General features: G+C 41.9%; 1 protein-coding gene across 1 annotated transcript; it reads right to left on the bottom strand.

Annotated features, from left to right (window-relative positions):
• Positions 1-140: 140 nt before the first annotated feature.
• SEC31B (SEC31 homolog B, COPII component) lies at positions 141-13830 on the bottom strand (the record flags this gene model as incomplete). The annotated part of the gene is made up of 15 exons (XM_010170521.1): positions 13741-13830; positions 12046-12169; positions 11045-11240; positions 10156-10251; positions 8941-9081; positions 8317-8459; positions 7967-8066; positions 6909-7070; positions 4861-5013; positions 4155-4385; positions 2662-2736; positions 1972-2055; positions 1435-1543; positions 798-976; positions 141-267 (listed from the first exon to the last, which is right to left on the bottom strand). Coding segments are annotated over exons 1-15 (1999 nt in total), but the record flags the coding sequence as incomplete, so codon positions are not given.
• Between the last annotated feature and the right edge of the window lie 1613 nt (positions 13831-15443).

Genomic DNA, 15443 nt, shown 5'->3' with positions numbered 1-15443 from the left:
CCAAACCATTCTATGATTCTATGACTCTGTAATGAGTAAGGAGTGCTTTCCTTCCTCAACAGTATCCACTTCTTTCTGTAAGCAGTCTAGAGTTGCCCTCCCCTAAGGAAAATTGTATCAAAACATAGTATGCTGCATACCACAGAGCTGGGTATAGTCCTCATGCTTTGAGTATGTTAACAAGATGGCCAGCGCCTCCTTCCAGCTCTGTAGATCACATGTGCAAACAATATCTTGCCAGTTCTGCTGCACAATGGAGGAAAGCAGCTGTAAGGGAAGCAGAAGTCCTGTCAGTCACCGAAGACAAAGATGAGCTGACTCCTTAAGCAAGTGCACCCACAGGGATAGCTCACTTTCAGGCACACTTCCCACTACACAGCAACTACCTCACTGTACATTAAGATCCACCAAACCCAGCATCCCAGTGTTAATAGCAATTGGAACCTAATGTCTCTAAAGAAAGTAAAAAAAGCCCAACAAAGCACTTAAGATAATACAGAAACAGCCACACTAGACAAGACTAAAGATCTATCTAACATATCCTGTTTCAGAACAGCAAGTATCAACAACTGGGAATATAGCGTTAGGAACAGAGAACATAGACATTCTAGGTGGGCAACATGAAGTTCTCATAAAACTCCCAAGAGATGGGAGTAAATGCCTAGCCAAGAGGAGATGCACAGATTCTGCTGACATCCTACTTCCTGCAAAAGCATTTCCACATATATTCAGGCAAACATCTGCCAAGATATCGCATGCCTTCCCTTGCTGAGTAGGTACACAAAACTGTCACTTACCAGGGAGAGTTTTGTCTTACACTTGGCAAAATAGCGCTTCTGGGTCTCCTTCAGGAGGTTCTCCCCACCAGCTATAGCTAAGATGATGGCATCAGCAAAGCGCTCTGCCCGCATGCACAGCTCCACTGCGCCCTCAAAATTCCCCAACAAAAGGGCTTGGCTGATGAGTCCATCCATATCTACAGAGGTGAGAAGCAGAGTTAACCCACAGGGGCAACATCCAGATGCACTGATGATGCTCACTTTAAAGAGCAGGCAGTAAAAATAACATGGAAGCTCAGCTAAAAGAAGAGTTGGAAACCCAAACTTTAAAAAAAAAATGACTTGACAGTAAGTCTTCCATTATCTAAAAGATTTTTCTATACTTTTAAATATTTTTCTATACTTTTTTAAATATTTTTTAAATATTTTTCTATACTTTTTAAAATTTTTCTATAGTTTTAATGGGTGTCTTCTCTGCAAAGAGTATTTCCTTGCACAATGCTGAGAGATGCTGCATGACACTGGGATGGGTCATGTGTTTTTAAAGTATCCACCTGCTGCAGTGGACCAGATTCTTCCTGGTATCTCTACTTTTCTGTTTTTCTCTCCTCTCCTCTTTTCCTAAGAAGGCAGAAACACATTTCATGGAACGTACCTTCTGTGACAGGAATCTCCAATGTGCTCATATTCTGTGGGATGAGGTTGTCAAAAAAGGCTGAAGAGGAGGAAACAGCAGCTACATCATCACTGGAATTTATCAAAAGCTGTGTAAAGAGTGCAAGAGGTTAATTAATTCATAACTGTTCAAAACAGTTTAATGGATTGGGGTCACTCTTCATTTGGTTGAGCATGCTCATAGAAATTTGATTTCAACTTGGAAACCCATAATGCCTCCTGTCATTGCTCTATCAACCTGCAGTTTCACCAGGGCAGCAACAAGAGTAGTGCTGCTGTTGACAAAGCTTAGACTGACGGTATAAGACATGCAATGCCCACAGTATTGCTGGCCAGCATTCATCAACTCGACTGCCAGCCCTTAAGCAAGCTGAACAATTTTTGGACAGAATAGGAACAAGCCCAACAAGTGATATTGACAAGTGGATTGAGCCCAACAACTCTGGTTGGAATTAAACCTTTCTGTTCATTCTGCCCTCCACTGCTCTCCCAGACTGGCAAGATGTGCAGGACATACCTGATCCGGTTGTGCGACATTTGTCTCATCTGCCTCAGGAAGGGGCTGTTTATCTGGGATCCCATTACTCAAACATGAGGTGATCTAGAAGTAACAGACATTCACAGAGTGAAGCCCCTATCAAAATCAAACACCTGGGCAGCAAAGCCACCAAGTGACTGGCAAGCCCCAGACAGAATTCCCCAGCTCTTTCACCTGTTTGAAAAGTTCCACCTCTCCCTACTCCTGGCTGGCTGCCTATCAGATGTTATTTATCCTTTTCAGAGCATTCTCCATGCTGCTGCAAGAATTTCCTCCCCTGCAGCTCCACCAGTGCTATGCCAGACTGTCTTCATCTGTCACACCTTCTTCCTGGCTGAGGAATCCCCTGAGATGCAGAGAGCTGGATGCTAGAAGAAGCTCTCACAACTGCATTGTTGTTATACACTTCCCAGAGCACCAACAACTGGAAGCAAGATAACTGGGCTCAAGACCCCTTTGGTTTGATCCAGTACAGCTACAGTTATACCCTTAAAAATGCCCACATTTGCTTTTTAATGGGGGATACTTGAGGTGCCTTTCAGCTGAAATTTCATGCAGTTTGGTCTTTTGTGTGCTGTGAGATCACTCACTCATTTCCAGTAGGGACCCTACAATTCTGCAGCAGCTTTACTCCTGTAAAGATTTCTCTCTATTGGAAAGACCCCTTACCTTTTTTTGCAGATCCTCCTTACTGTAGCCCAGCAGCTTGAGGAGTTTAGTCCTGGATTCCTGCTCCAGATTCACCTGAGTCCCAAAGGATATTGAAAAAGACAAGAAAATATGTAAAATCCTAGACATCTACAACACTGCCAATGGTTGACTGCTTCCAGCAGCAGCAAAGCTTAGAGCTCAGTTTATGACAAGTCCACCTAATGACTACTGTGGGAAAATCTATGGAATTAATAATGATAAAAGGGTGAAATTCAAGTTTGTCACAGTTACAATTGAGGTAACAACTGCATATCAGGGTATGACTGTATGCATTAATTTCCTGGATGGTCTAGAAATTGCCAAACTAATCTCTGCATAGAGACAATGGACTGATTTGAGTCCGTATGAAACTGAGACAAAGTGGTTGCCGGAACTCCGGGCTGGCTTCACAAAAACTAGTCAACTGGTTGTTACAGGAGCCGAAACAGGGATTTCAGACAGTCCCAGAGATTCCCACAGGCTGCACGCAGGCTAATTGACAGGCACTATTTGTATGCTTTAATGTGTGATTAACATTCTGCAAGGAGAACCTGTCTGTCTCAGGAAGTCCCTACTACAGAACTGACCAAACTGTACGTGGACAAGGTAGTTGTAAACAGTCAGTAGAAACTGTTCTGGCAGATGCAGAAATGGTCATTAGGACAGTCTTTTGTTCAGAAGCTTAGTTTGTAGTTTAAGACAATAAATAGTAATGGATCTTGTACATGGTGGGGTGGTGTCACAGGACCATGGGCCAGCTGGATCATAAAAGTTCACTAGAATGACAGTTTGACTTGTCTCCTCCAGTGCAGCTGAAGACTGCAATGTTGCAATGACTGAGACTCCTGTCACCACCTAGACAACACCCAGCCATCCTAGTCAAGAGATATGATTCCCCACGCAAATGTAATACTACGGAAAAGATCTCAGTATTTCACCCCACACAGCGTGCCTATGAATGCCTGTCAAACACTACCAAGGCTAAGCCCTGCCTCTCCAGAAGGGCGGCCACTACCCATTACCCAACTCTTTCAAATTACCAAACTGCCAACTAAACCATCATCTTATGTAGGGCTACAGTCAGTCCTCACACCACCACAGCTCTCTCCCTTATTACTGGGGAATCTCACTGCCCATTTGGACTTTGCCTTGAGAAATAATAACAGTAGAGCTCCCCAGGTAGCAGGCAGATATAGCTTGACAGTGGGCTGAGATGAGAAAATCCTGTTCAGCAGCTTAACAGGAAGCCCAAACAAGTCCACTGAAATGATCATTCCTACTGAAAAATAAGGTAACCACCAAGACTGCAACTGCAAAGCCTTTCCTATAGACAAGTAACTAACTAGCCTGTTCAATTCCATTTTATATCTTAAAGAACGGGAATACAAAGGGCTAGAGAGGACCAAAATGAACACATTCCACCCCAGGACTGTAAAAGAACCGACCTCTGTGTTTCACCACAGCCATCCTACCTTCAAGAAGTTCCAAAGGCTCTCATCAAATGGCAACTTGGCTGTCTGGATCTTGCCCTGGCAGTAATCAAGGAGGTTCCCTGACTGCAAGGCCATCTGCAGTTCTCTGGATCGGAGCAGGAATTCAGTTTCAGTAGTGACTTGACTGATGAATACCTGGTGTGGGTAATTCTGCTGTACTTGCTGTCCAGGAGCTTTGGTAAGACCAAAGGAAATAAGTTTTCCTCCAAACTGAGAAAGACAGAGAGAGCCACAGTAAGCATTCTTATAAGAAAAGGTAAAAGCAACTCACTTAGCTCTTCATTCAGCAAGGTGGACTCAAGCTCCAGCTGTGACCACAAATAACCCAAACAGTTTAATGTGTACAGATGGTAGGACAATGAGGGAGGTCATATCACAAGCCCTTCGGCTGAAGACTGGTAACCATTATATTTGTGTGTGTGCCATCAGGCTTAGCCAATTGCAAATGCCAGAGAAGCATAGAGGAAGAAGTGCCATTTGAAACTGATCTTTTCTGAGACGGAGAGGCAGGCTGCAATGATAAAAACTACCATGCAAATGGTAGGCACTAGACAGAGAACACGTCAATGCATAGGCTAAAAGAACAATTCAGCCTTTTGATTTAGGAGCAAAGGGGTGAAGAAAATTAAATACCCAGATAGGAAGGAGAAAGACAGAGGAGAATGGGAATGCTCCATTCACTTACTGCAAATGAAACCCCTACAGGTCTGCGAATCCACTTGGGTGGCTTTTTTAATGGTGGAATCAAGGTGGTCTGAGCTACTTGCTCTGGCACCTGCAGAGGAGGAAGGATCTGTCCTGTGCCAAAGGGATCCAGGTTGTTGAAGGAGGAAGAGATCTAGAATCAGATGGAGAAAGAATAAGATATAATTCAACTCCTCTTTGTATGGAGTGAGTACAAAAACTATTGCTTAGTTACTCTAATTGCTGATGAAGAAAAAGGCTATTACAGCACCTCTTCCTGGAATACAATCAAGCCTCTATGTGAGGTAAACAGTATTTCAAAGCAGTTCCAGACATTATTTCTGAAGAAAGTTTTACCTTGAGAGATTTTCAAGCTATTTTTCCTTAGCAAGATGCAAATTCTCTAACAAACACTGCCTGACCTAGCACCCAGCTCATAAACACAGAAGTTACAAAATTACTTGTTTTATGCAAGATAGTGACAACATGTGGTCAAAAGTTGTCTAACTTATTTCTTGTTTTGTTCACAAAGGAATGCTGATTCCCTTTCTGCTGCTGGGGTCTTTCAAATGGGTTAATTTAAGGCCAAGGCTTTATAGCTTAGATGAGGTTGAAATATCTCTCCAGAATTTCTTGCCTAGACAAGAGAGTGTCAAAAGTGGCCTCTGATCTAGATTGCTGACATTTAGGAAGCTAGTGAACATACATACAATGCTGCTCACAAGCATTCTTAATTTTTAACACTGTTGGCATAGATTTGTCATTTGCTAAAGATAACCCTGTTCAAGTTTGACTGGATCACAGGGCATAGCTCCAAAATACAGCTGACCAGCATACCTGAAAAGAAGCAGCACAAGGTTCATCAAGCTAAGGTTGCCAAACAAAGAATCACAGGCAAGACCTACATGTTTTGTCTTTCAGGTCCTTCTTGAGCGGAAACCAATTCCAAAGACCGCTTCCTGGAGGAACAGTTTATATCTAAATCACCCTAAACCTTCAAAAAATAAATACACACTATCAGGTCTTCAACAGAGTTTCTGTCCTGATACCATGGAATCCAGAGGAAAGAGAGCTCTTGGTAACAAACTCCCCACCCCCATAATTGTCATTATCTCCTCCTATTTTTCTTCTTACTTGTTATTCTGTTTATCTAAGAGTTATTCTACCCTACTGTTCTCCAGTTTTGAAGAGTGGAAGTGTAGTGCATGCACATGAAGAATGCACAGAAAGAAAATTCTCCATAGGTTAAATAAATCCTTAATCTCCTACAGCTGTTGCTTGGTAAAGTATTTTCTTTCTCTTGCAAATCCTGTGAAACTGAACTCAGTCAGCTGTAAATGACAATATAAATAATACTTAAGCCAGCTCATGTGTATTCTTTTAAAACCCATATTGTAAGGTATTTGTTGTCTGGGAGAGAGGGAGGGAATTAAAAGACTAGACACCAGATTAAAAGTAAAACTTTAGACAGTACTGACATTTAATCTGTTCAGAGTTTGCCCATCTATCATTGGCTAAGTAATGCGTTTCAGTATCAAAATATTAACATGTGCCAAGTTATCGTCAACTGACTTGAGGAAAACTGCTAATAGTGGCTTATAAGCTACTTTTAAAAATTTTCTTCTGAACTAATAAAGAACAACACATTTTATTAATTAGTATCAATGTATTTAATTTAACCGAATGACAAGACAAGCTTGTTGCTCAAAAAGACGTGCTGCTTTATTTTTAGTCTAGTAGTAATAACCATAATATACATATAACATCAAAATCACACTTGATCTTGGTTCTCTTCAGACACATCAATGAATTTTACAAGAAATACTGAGACACCTTTGTCAAGAGGCAATGCAGTCCCTTTGGGACTTGGTGGATATTAAGTGCCCACACAGGTAGCTTCTGGTTCCCACACGATACAGCTATACGTTCTGTGGGTGGGACAGACTGCATCACTTAAAAGTCACACTGTTACAGGTGAGTGCTTCTAATGCTCTCAGAAGTCAGGTAACTGCCAATCTGTCAAGCCATAACATGTTCACAGGACTTTACCTTGTCAGCCTGTGTCTTCTGCTGAGCTTCTAGGTTCCCACCCATAACAGAATAAACGTTGATCCACCCATCAAAAGTGGCAGCAGAGAAGACTGAAGGATTTCTAGGACACCACTGGACATCAAAGCACCACTGACTCCGAATGGGCAACTCATAAACTACCTATCACAGAAAGAGAGAAGGCAGAAACACAACATGAACAGTCCCCTGCTTCCCCCAAATTACTTGCCCACAGCAAGTGTGTCACACTTTATTTACATTTCACCATTGTATACAAGTCTCTTATTTTTGCTTCTTGGAGGATGGACAGCAATTGAGTTATGGTGTATTAAGCCCAAACAGCAGAAAGCCACAGAAAGCTGCTATACCACAGGATTCTGATTGTAGAACAAGATGCAAAAACAAGTGAGTACTGTTGCACCTGCTGTTAACCACGGGATACAAATCAGAAAACAACACGGGAAAACCAGAAACCAAAAGGCGAGAAGGTGTCATGAGCAAGAACATGTAAACAGAAAGAATAGTCTGGAATAACAAACTTAACAAGGAAAGTAAAAGCCCACAGAAAAACAGTAGAACAAGAGGACTGTAATAGCTACAGATGAACTAGGAAGGATATTGCAGCCAGTAAGTTTCTAGTTCAGCACTCAAAAACCCAAAGTTCAGTTCATGGCCTAGTCACAGGCTTTCTGTCTGACATTGGGCAACTCCCTAATACAACCTTGACTTTGAACCTCCAGTTTGTAAAATGAAGAGACTTCCTTTATGCCTCACAGGCACAAAGCACAGAGAATCACAGTTTCCTTCTCTGCAGGAACATGATCTGTGTTTTCTGTTTGCAGATATAAAACCTTGCATTTGCTTGTATTAAAATCTGGTTTGCTAAAAAAAACCACCAAAACAACACCACAAAACTCCAGACAGGAAGAGTGCAGAAGATATACTGGCAGGAAATTACATTGGCACTCCACTGGGATACAGAGAAGGGACAGATACATGGCATAGCACACAACTCTGTATAAAACAGACCATGTGTACTTAAAGCTGTGGTAATGTACCTCTCCCACACTTGGGTTCCAGCACAAGATCCGACTGTCTTTGGCACTACTCAACAGCAGCTCGGGGTCAGCCTGGCACCAAGAGACAGAGAGAACTCCCCTAAAAGAGATCAGAAATAAATCAGTCATATTTCATACCCAGTCCAGTCTCCCACCTTGTCACCAAGAAAGCAGCAGAAATGCTGCTTAAGCTTAGAAATGAGAGTTCTTATCTCTACCCTCAACCAGATTCACCTGTGAGAAAAAGTAGGCCTAGCAAACAATCACAGTTCTGCTAGTCCCGTCTCCCAGTCATCTGCCTTTTAAAGACGGAGATCCTTGAAAAGGCAGCACAACAACCCAGCCCTCACCTCGTGTGCCCTTCCAGCTGGCTCAAAGGAGAGGTAGCAAAACGTAAGTCCCATATTTGGATCACTGGCAAGCGGTCATCCTCAGAGGAAAGGACTAGCTGGGTTGCAACTTCTGGATGCCAGGCCATTCCTGAGCAATGCATCTAGAGACAAAAATAGCATAGGCTGAAAATTCAGCAAAGCAAGCTGGCAATAGCATAGATGTCCCAGAGCCACGTCATTCTGCACTTAACTTGCCTGGAACGCTTGACATAAAGCAAGTCTAGCAGTGTCTTGCTGTGGGAAGCAAGTATTTCTACCTTCTGTACACAGCAAAAAACCCACTAACCAGACAGAAGTTGAAAGACTAGTTCAAAGTTGATAAAGGAAGACAGCTAGGATTAAAATGAAGGAGGCTTCCCATAAATGAGCTGTGAACACAGTAATTGAATGCAAGGCTGCCCTAATTTTAGGAACAGCTAGGGGTCTTGTTGCTGCATCTGATTATGGAAAAAAAGAGAGAGGTGCTTTGATGCTACAGCTCCCACAATAAAAACACTTGATTCCAAGAGCCTGCACCACTGCTCTGCAGTCCTATGTGGCATGTTGTAAGCTAGTCAGAACCACAGTTTTTTTTCCACTCACTCTGTTGCTGTGGTCACTGACTTTGATGATAGGCTCATTCTTCCTGAGGTCCCAAACCACAGCCTTACCGCTGGGGTGGGCAGAGGACAGGATATGCTGCACCTGCCGATTCCAGGACACCACACTGATGTCTTCATGAGGCTGCCAAGAAAGGAAAGGCCACACACCCATTATTCCCATGTATAACAGGATTCGGTCACTAGCTTAACTAAGGGATTTGAGGATATATAGATTCCTCTCTTCAATCACTGATCAACTACCTGGAAAAAAGCAGCACTGACCAGAAAGATTAGGGAGCATGAAAAGTCCTTTACTCAGAAGGTACAACTGACAGTCAAATTCTACAGGGGAATGTCACCTGGAAAAGCACCTTTGCATTTTGTGAACAGGTACTGGATTCTGCATTGGCCAAATGTGTCATGAATCAGTCCAGAGAGAACCGCAGTAGGCAGAACATAGATGCTTCTACCCTGACTCCTGGGATGAACTTAAATGGAAACATGATCTTGTGCAACATTTCAAGAGTGCAGTGAGATGGAAAATGATGAAGCATTCAAGGCTAATTGCCATTACTGTATCTATCGCAATGCAGGAGACAGCTAAGGAGGCAAACGGGAGGCTTATTGCAGGAAAAATGTGGCCTGCTTTTAGGCAAGTTTGTTATGATTTTTTCACTTTCAGGAGTTGATTGGCCTGAATAACATAATCAGCATCAGAAGATCAGAAGCTTCTTCCTCTTCAAACTCAGGAAACATTATCTGGGAGTAATAGCCAAGATGCATTAAATGGCTCACTGGCTCTGCTACGCATATTACTTTCATGAGATATGGAAAGCTTCAGCTGAAGCCTGAATTAAATTTATTCCTCAGAGAAGGTCCAATAAGCCTTCTTAATCCATCACACATGCCCCAGCTGGATCACAAGATAAACTAGTCAGTTACTTGATTCAAATCCACAAAGAACTTATCCATCCATGCAAAGTGCATCCTTCCAGAGCTTGCCAGCCTACATCCCCTTCCCTTATAACACTCCTTCCACCTCCCCAGAATGAAGCTGATCAGTCAGTTCTGATTCATTTTTCTCCTGACAGATATCAAGGTCATTCCTCCTTCACAGACTGACTAGACTAGGATGACTCCACACACCCACATCTTTTTGTCTTGCCTACTGAGATATAAAACTGCAGGGGTACTGCCCAGAGGAAAATTCATTTACCTGTGATTTAGCCCCTGGAGTCATGGGCACACTGAAATTATTCAAGTCCCAGATGAAAATTTCAGAATCATTGGCTCCAGAAGCCAAGAGGTTACTCTGCAGAAAAAAGAAAAGCTCAGCTGAGTTTCACATTTTTTTAGAGGACAGATTTCTTAAAAATAAATGTAAGCAAAAACCCTAAAACTTCTGAAGTCAGATGACAGCTGAATTTCACAGCCACTGGTAAGCAGAAAGATACTAATCGGATTACAAAGCAAGCACATTTCTGTCCTCCATGCTTTCAGCTATGCCATGGCACAGACCTGTTTAAAATTTGTCTAGCAAGCTACATGTGCAGGTGGCTGGTCTTACTCATCATGAAACTCTGACACAGGCCTGGAAGCCGCTGTGTCTGGCCAGCTGAGCCTTTGCCCTGCATCCTCGCACCAAGGACATTTCTTCTGAGGAGACACAGGCTTCCCACAAGGCTCTGCAGACAACTTTCAATTTGCCTTTCTGCTACCACGAGAACGTGTATTCTGTTCATCACTCACTTATGTTGCAGTCCCTTCAAGCATGGTCAGAGCCCCACTGAATTAGACATCAACTGAACAAATTTTTAAAAGTTCTAATTTCAAATGGTTAATGGTCTACACATGTAACAGTATTGCAAGACACGTTTTTACAGAGAGACAAGAGACTTGATCAAGGTCACAGGGGAATTCAGTGGCAAAGCTGTGAACAGAACCCAAATCTGAGTCCCAAACCAGTCTTGTGTCACAACTACCACACCTCTTTCAGGTTATAAAACTGTTCCTTCAGTTTATAAATGTCTATACACAAAAGAAAAGCGTATTTTTTAAATATGGAAGTTGTTCCATTTGGTTGTAAGTATCTGAATGTTGCATACCTGGAAAGGGTTGAAGTCAAGAGCTCGAACAGGACCTGAATGCTTCTCTGTCTGCCCAATTACAGGCTCGCTCTTTGAAGCCAAGATGTGGTGCACACTGTACATCGTCAGTACACCATTATCCCCTCCACCAACAATCACCCCGGAGGACTCTGGGGTCCCATTTCCAAAGTTACCCCAGATCAGCTTATGAAACCTAAAATAGAAGAAAATAAAGCTGGCGTAGGCCACTATATTTGGTGGAAGTCAAGACACCCCCTGTATTACCAAAAACCACATCCATGTTCCAACCTATCAAATACAACCATCAGTCTGTATCTTAAATAACCATTTCCCTTTAAAGATGACTGTGGATCTTACATGAAAAAAAGACATGAGCTTGCTTCTAAAGACTTTTAAAGGGAACTTACAAAAAAGAACTAGTCTGTCTCTTTTTTTCTTTTTTTTTTTCCCCCCTCCCTTAAAACATTTAGGACCTCGAATGGGATTTGGTGGGTGAAATCCTCTAACCCAAAATATATAGAAAATTAGATTACAGGACTAAATGCCTTCTTTTCCTGAGCTATTATCTGAAAAATACGTTTAACCACTCTAAAGGCTTCTAGTTACAAATCAAGGCTGTGTTTTACACTGGGTGCAAATGTCATTCACACTGATGAGCCTTGTTTTAAAAAGCTGGAAGAAAAGTTTCACTCTGCCTCTAGTCTCTTTATAGCAAATCATTAGCCCCAGCAAGTTCACATGATACTGAATGACTCTCCTGCCTGACTACATTTAAACGCCTTTCAAAATTCTCCAATGGTCCAACTGCTGTACTTTTACATCCAATATGATTTGTGTCAACAAAAAATGTCCAGTTCTTGAAGACAGGGGTCGACAGGGGTCAACTGATCCAAAAGATCACTTCATATCCAAAAATATTATCTCCTCCTCTCCTTTCTTGTACCAGAAAAACCCTTCTCAGTTCCACTGATTGACAGGTTAGTATGAGCCTCTAGTACCTGTTTGAGGCAGGAAGTGTTCCTTTCTGCTTCATGTCCAGGGAGGGATCCCTGAAGTCAACCTCGAATATTTCCAAGGTGGCATTTGTACTGAAGGATGCATCCAGTTGTTGGGCAGATGTTCCTAGCAGAAGTACAAGGGCAAAACAAGTGGGCACTCTTTTCAACAGCACGAGATACAGAAAGAGCAAGGCAATGGAAACCTGTTACTTCATAGTCAATGCAACCTTGATTGTGCCTGTTCAAGGATAGAACATGTTTGCATACCTCAGAAAGAGGAACCAACAATTATGACAATCACTTTGAAAGAAATTAGAACTTTTTTAAGAAATTCTGGGCACCATGGTCACTGTTGCACAAATACCTTTCCCTCCTGGGATAAATACAATTCATATATCCTCTTCCGAGCAGCCACAGCTTCTGATATTAAGTCCTTATCTAAACTACAAATGCAGTCGCATCATGAAACCCTGCTACAAGTGCAATCCCAAATACTGCTGTATACTGCTCCTCAGTCATGACCATATGTCTTGATCAAACCTTCTAAACCTGGTCTGCAGCAAAAGCTCTTCAACCTTAGGCAAATAAACATTCCCCAGTGACCCACAGACAGCTATCAGTCACACAGTCATGGCTTTTTTCCTTCTCTCTAGCTTACAGAATAAAAGTTAAAAACAGATCTAACATTGCCTAATGGGACACTGCCAGGCAAATAGTCACTCAAGTTACCACAGAGGTGCTTTGTAACTGCCTATGGCATGGAAAGTGCCCAAGAGACTATTAAAAAGCAGTACAAATTATGAAACTATGCAGTTTCTGATCTAAAGCAGGCTGAAGCCAAGACCTTTGGTCCAACGAAAAATCTGTCCTTATTGGAGAAATACAAAATACGTGATCTACCCCAAAAATGGTAATGTTGCTTTTAAGGCAATAGCTGAACTTTTATCACTTTCTTTTGACAGTCATCCCTGAAAAAAAAACAAAAGCAAAGCAATATGGCAGTGCAACATAACCCAGGCAGGAGACAGAGCTGACTAGTTCTCATGTTGGGCAGACAACCCAAGCTGTCAGTTCCACACAAACATTAAACTCACCCACTGCCCACTCAGTGAACAGACTGACTTTGTGCTTCAGGAAATAAAATTATTGTAACAATAGTGAATAATTAAAAATATCAACAAAATTCAAATGTAAGATTTTGCAGAAATATTGAAAACTGAATGATAGCCAAAATATGCACCTTTAGGGAGAAGAGTTTTCTATTATTCAATTGTCAAACCATGTGATAATGTCTGAAGACCAACAAAGTAAAAGTGAGCTTAAATTAACATGATTAGAATTAACTTTTTTTTTTCCTCCCACAGACATAGCAAATAAGTAACCTTATTTTGCTTTCATTTTTATAGCAAGCAGGTGTTGGAGTTCATAAAGACTTAATTAGATAAAAAAAGTCATGTATTCACCCTTTGAAAAAAATCAGTGGCCTTTAAGGTATCAAAGCTGGGCGTACAAATAATCCTCTGCAGGTCACTTAAAAAAAAAAAAAGTTAAGGCTGTAATGTTTTTGATATATTGCTTGTAAGTTTTCCAGAGATTATTAAGGTGGGAACTATTGAAAGTTAAAGCAAATACAACTCTACATAAAATCTCTCTGTGACTCATATGCAAATTGTCACAAACTGTGAAGAACTTTACCTGTTGCTAGATAAATGGGGTGGTTGTTTGCTGGACTCCATGCCTGGACAGCTGTTCGCTCAATTTCCTTTAGCTTCATTTTCTAGTCTCTAGAAGAAATTTCACACAGTGGTTAGAATAGCCAGATAAAGCCAACATGAAAATAACCACACCAGTAACAAAATATCCCCCTTACAAAGCTACAAGGTGAACAAATTGCTCTCAATAGAGAGAAGTTACTTGTTACTTCCTGAGCTAGTGAATACAGTTTCACAGGAATGAATTAGGGAACGTCAGAATTCATTAAAAACAATCCCAGCCGCCTGATCACGGATTTTCTTTCATATATAGCTCTCTTTTCATATACCATGATCACAGGATAGTTTCAGCAAAAGGAAGGGGATCTAAATTAAACAACATACTCAAGTCTGCAGTCCTGGCAGGTTTAAATCAGCTGTAGAAATTAATTTAAACAAATGTATTTGCAAAGCACTGGTTGGTCTCTCGGAACAAGCTGATGTTAGTATATACATAGGCAAAAAGGGAGCAGAAGGAGCCTCAGGGCAGGCTAAATTCCAAGCAAAAAAGTGACGTGGCAACAGAAAACAAAGTGCAAGGCTATCATGCGCCCATTCAGTTATTGTACTTTGTACTTGTTCCTCTGAGAAGTGAAAGGAAAAAATTCATTTGACTTTCTGCTTGAGTTTGTTAATTATAGAAGGTGAGAAGAAGTGATCCAGAAGTAACTACTGAATTTTAATCTCAGCTCTGACAATGATTCCTTTTATTTACTCTGGCTAGATCAACTGACACCTGTAAAATAGGAGCACAACTTCCCCATGTCACTGGAGAGAGTTGGGCAATAATGTAGCAGGACAATTGAAAGTCAGACAACAGCAGGCAGCCAGGAGGTTGCAAAACTGAATATAAATACAAATTATTGTTCCACGTAGGATCCCATTCTTGCTGAGGAGAAAGCACCCAGCACCTCTCCATCCCAGACTATACCCAGGCCTTCTAGGACAACACAAACGATGTGTGGACATACCATTCACAGGCTAGTGGGGTCACTCTCATGAGCAGTTCCTAAACCTTTTGAGCTTGGCTGCAGTGCAGTCTTTTAACTCTAGCTAAACAGAGCTGCTAACTATGCACTCAGATGGTATCATGCTGAATAAAGTAAAACTGTCAGCAGGCAGCACAGCAAAACACTCTGCATCTTGCCAGCTTGCTGTGATTAACCTCCCCTGGTTACCTGACACTGTTTGTGTTAGCTGGGCTGATGGTTAAGCCACAGCCTGCATCATGCAGCCCTCCCTTCAGATGCACAACTACAAGCCTCAGTGCTCCAGAGGTGGCCTTACTCAGGCCAGAGTATGGATGTTTGTTTGTAACCGAGTTCATAAAGGCAGCTTGTTGTGGACAGCCCACTGTCTGGCCAAACCATCCAAAAAATAAACCCAAAAAACAAACCTGTTTTGAAAAAGCCTTCTGTCATCTTGTGGCTTATATGAAGCTACAGCCCCCTGAGGCCCACACAAGGGGAAATCTGGGCACCATGGCTTCTTGGGATTGGACCTCCTGGCTAATAACGCAACACTCTTGTTAGAGTTCCTTCTCCACCCACGGACAGAAGCTAAGGATATCCTCGCTCTTCCCCCATGCACTATCAGGACATGCTGTTTGATTAGAATTTATTTAATGCTTTTTAGCATTAGTTTGCA

The sequence above is a fragment of the Antrostomus carolinensis genome, unplaced genomic scaffold (assembly GCF_000700745.2).
Source record: "Antrostomus carolinensis isolate BGI_N321 unplaced genomic scaffold, ASM70074v2 scaffold25450, whole genome shotgun sequence".
Classification (NCBI taxonomy): domain Eukaryota; kingdom Metazoa; phylum Chordata; class Aves; order Caprimulgiformes; family Caprimulgidae; genus Antrostomus; species Antrostomus carolinensis.
This window is presented reverse-complemented; position numbering and strand designations above follow the sequence as displayed.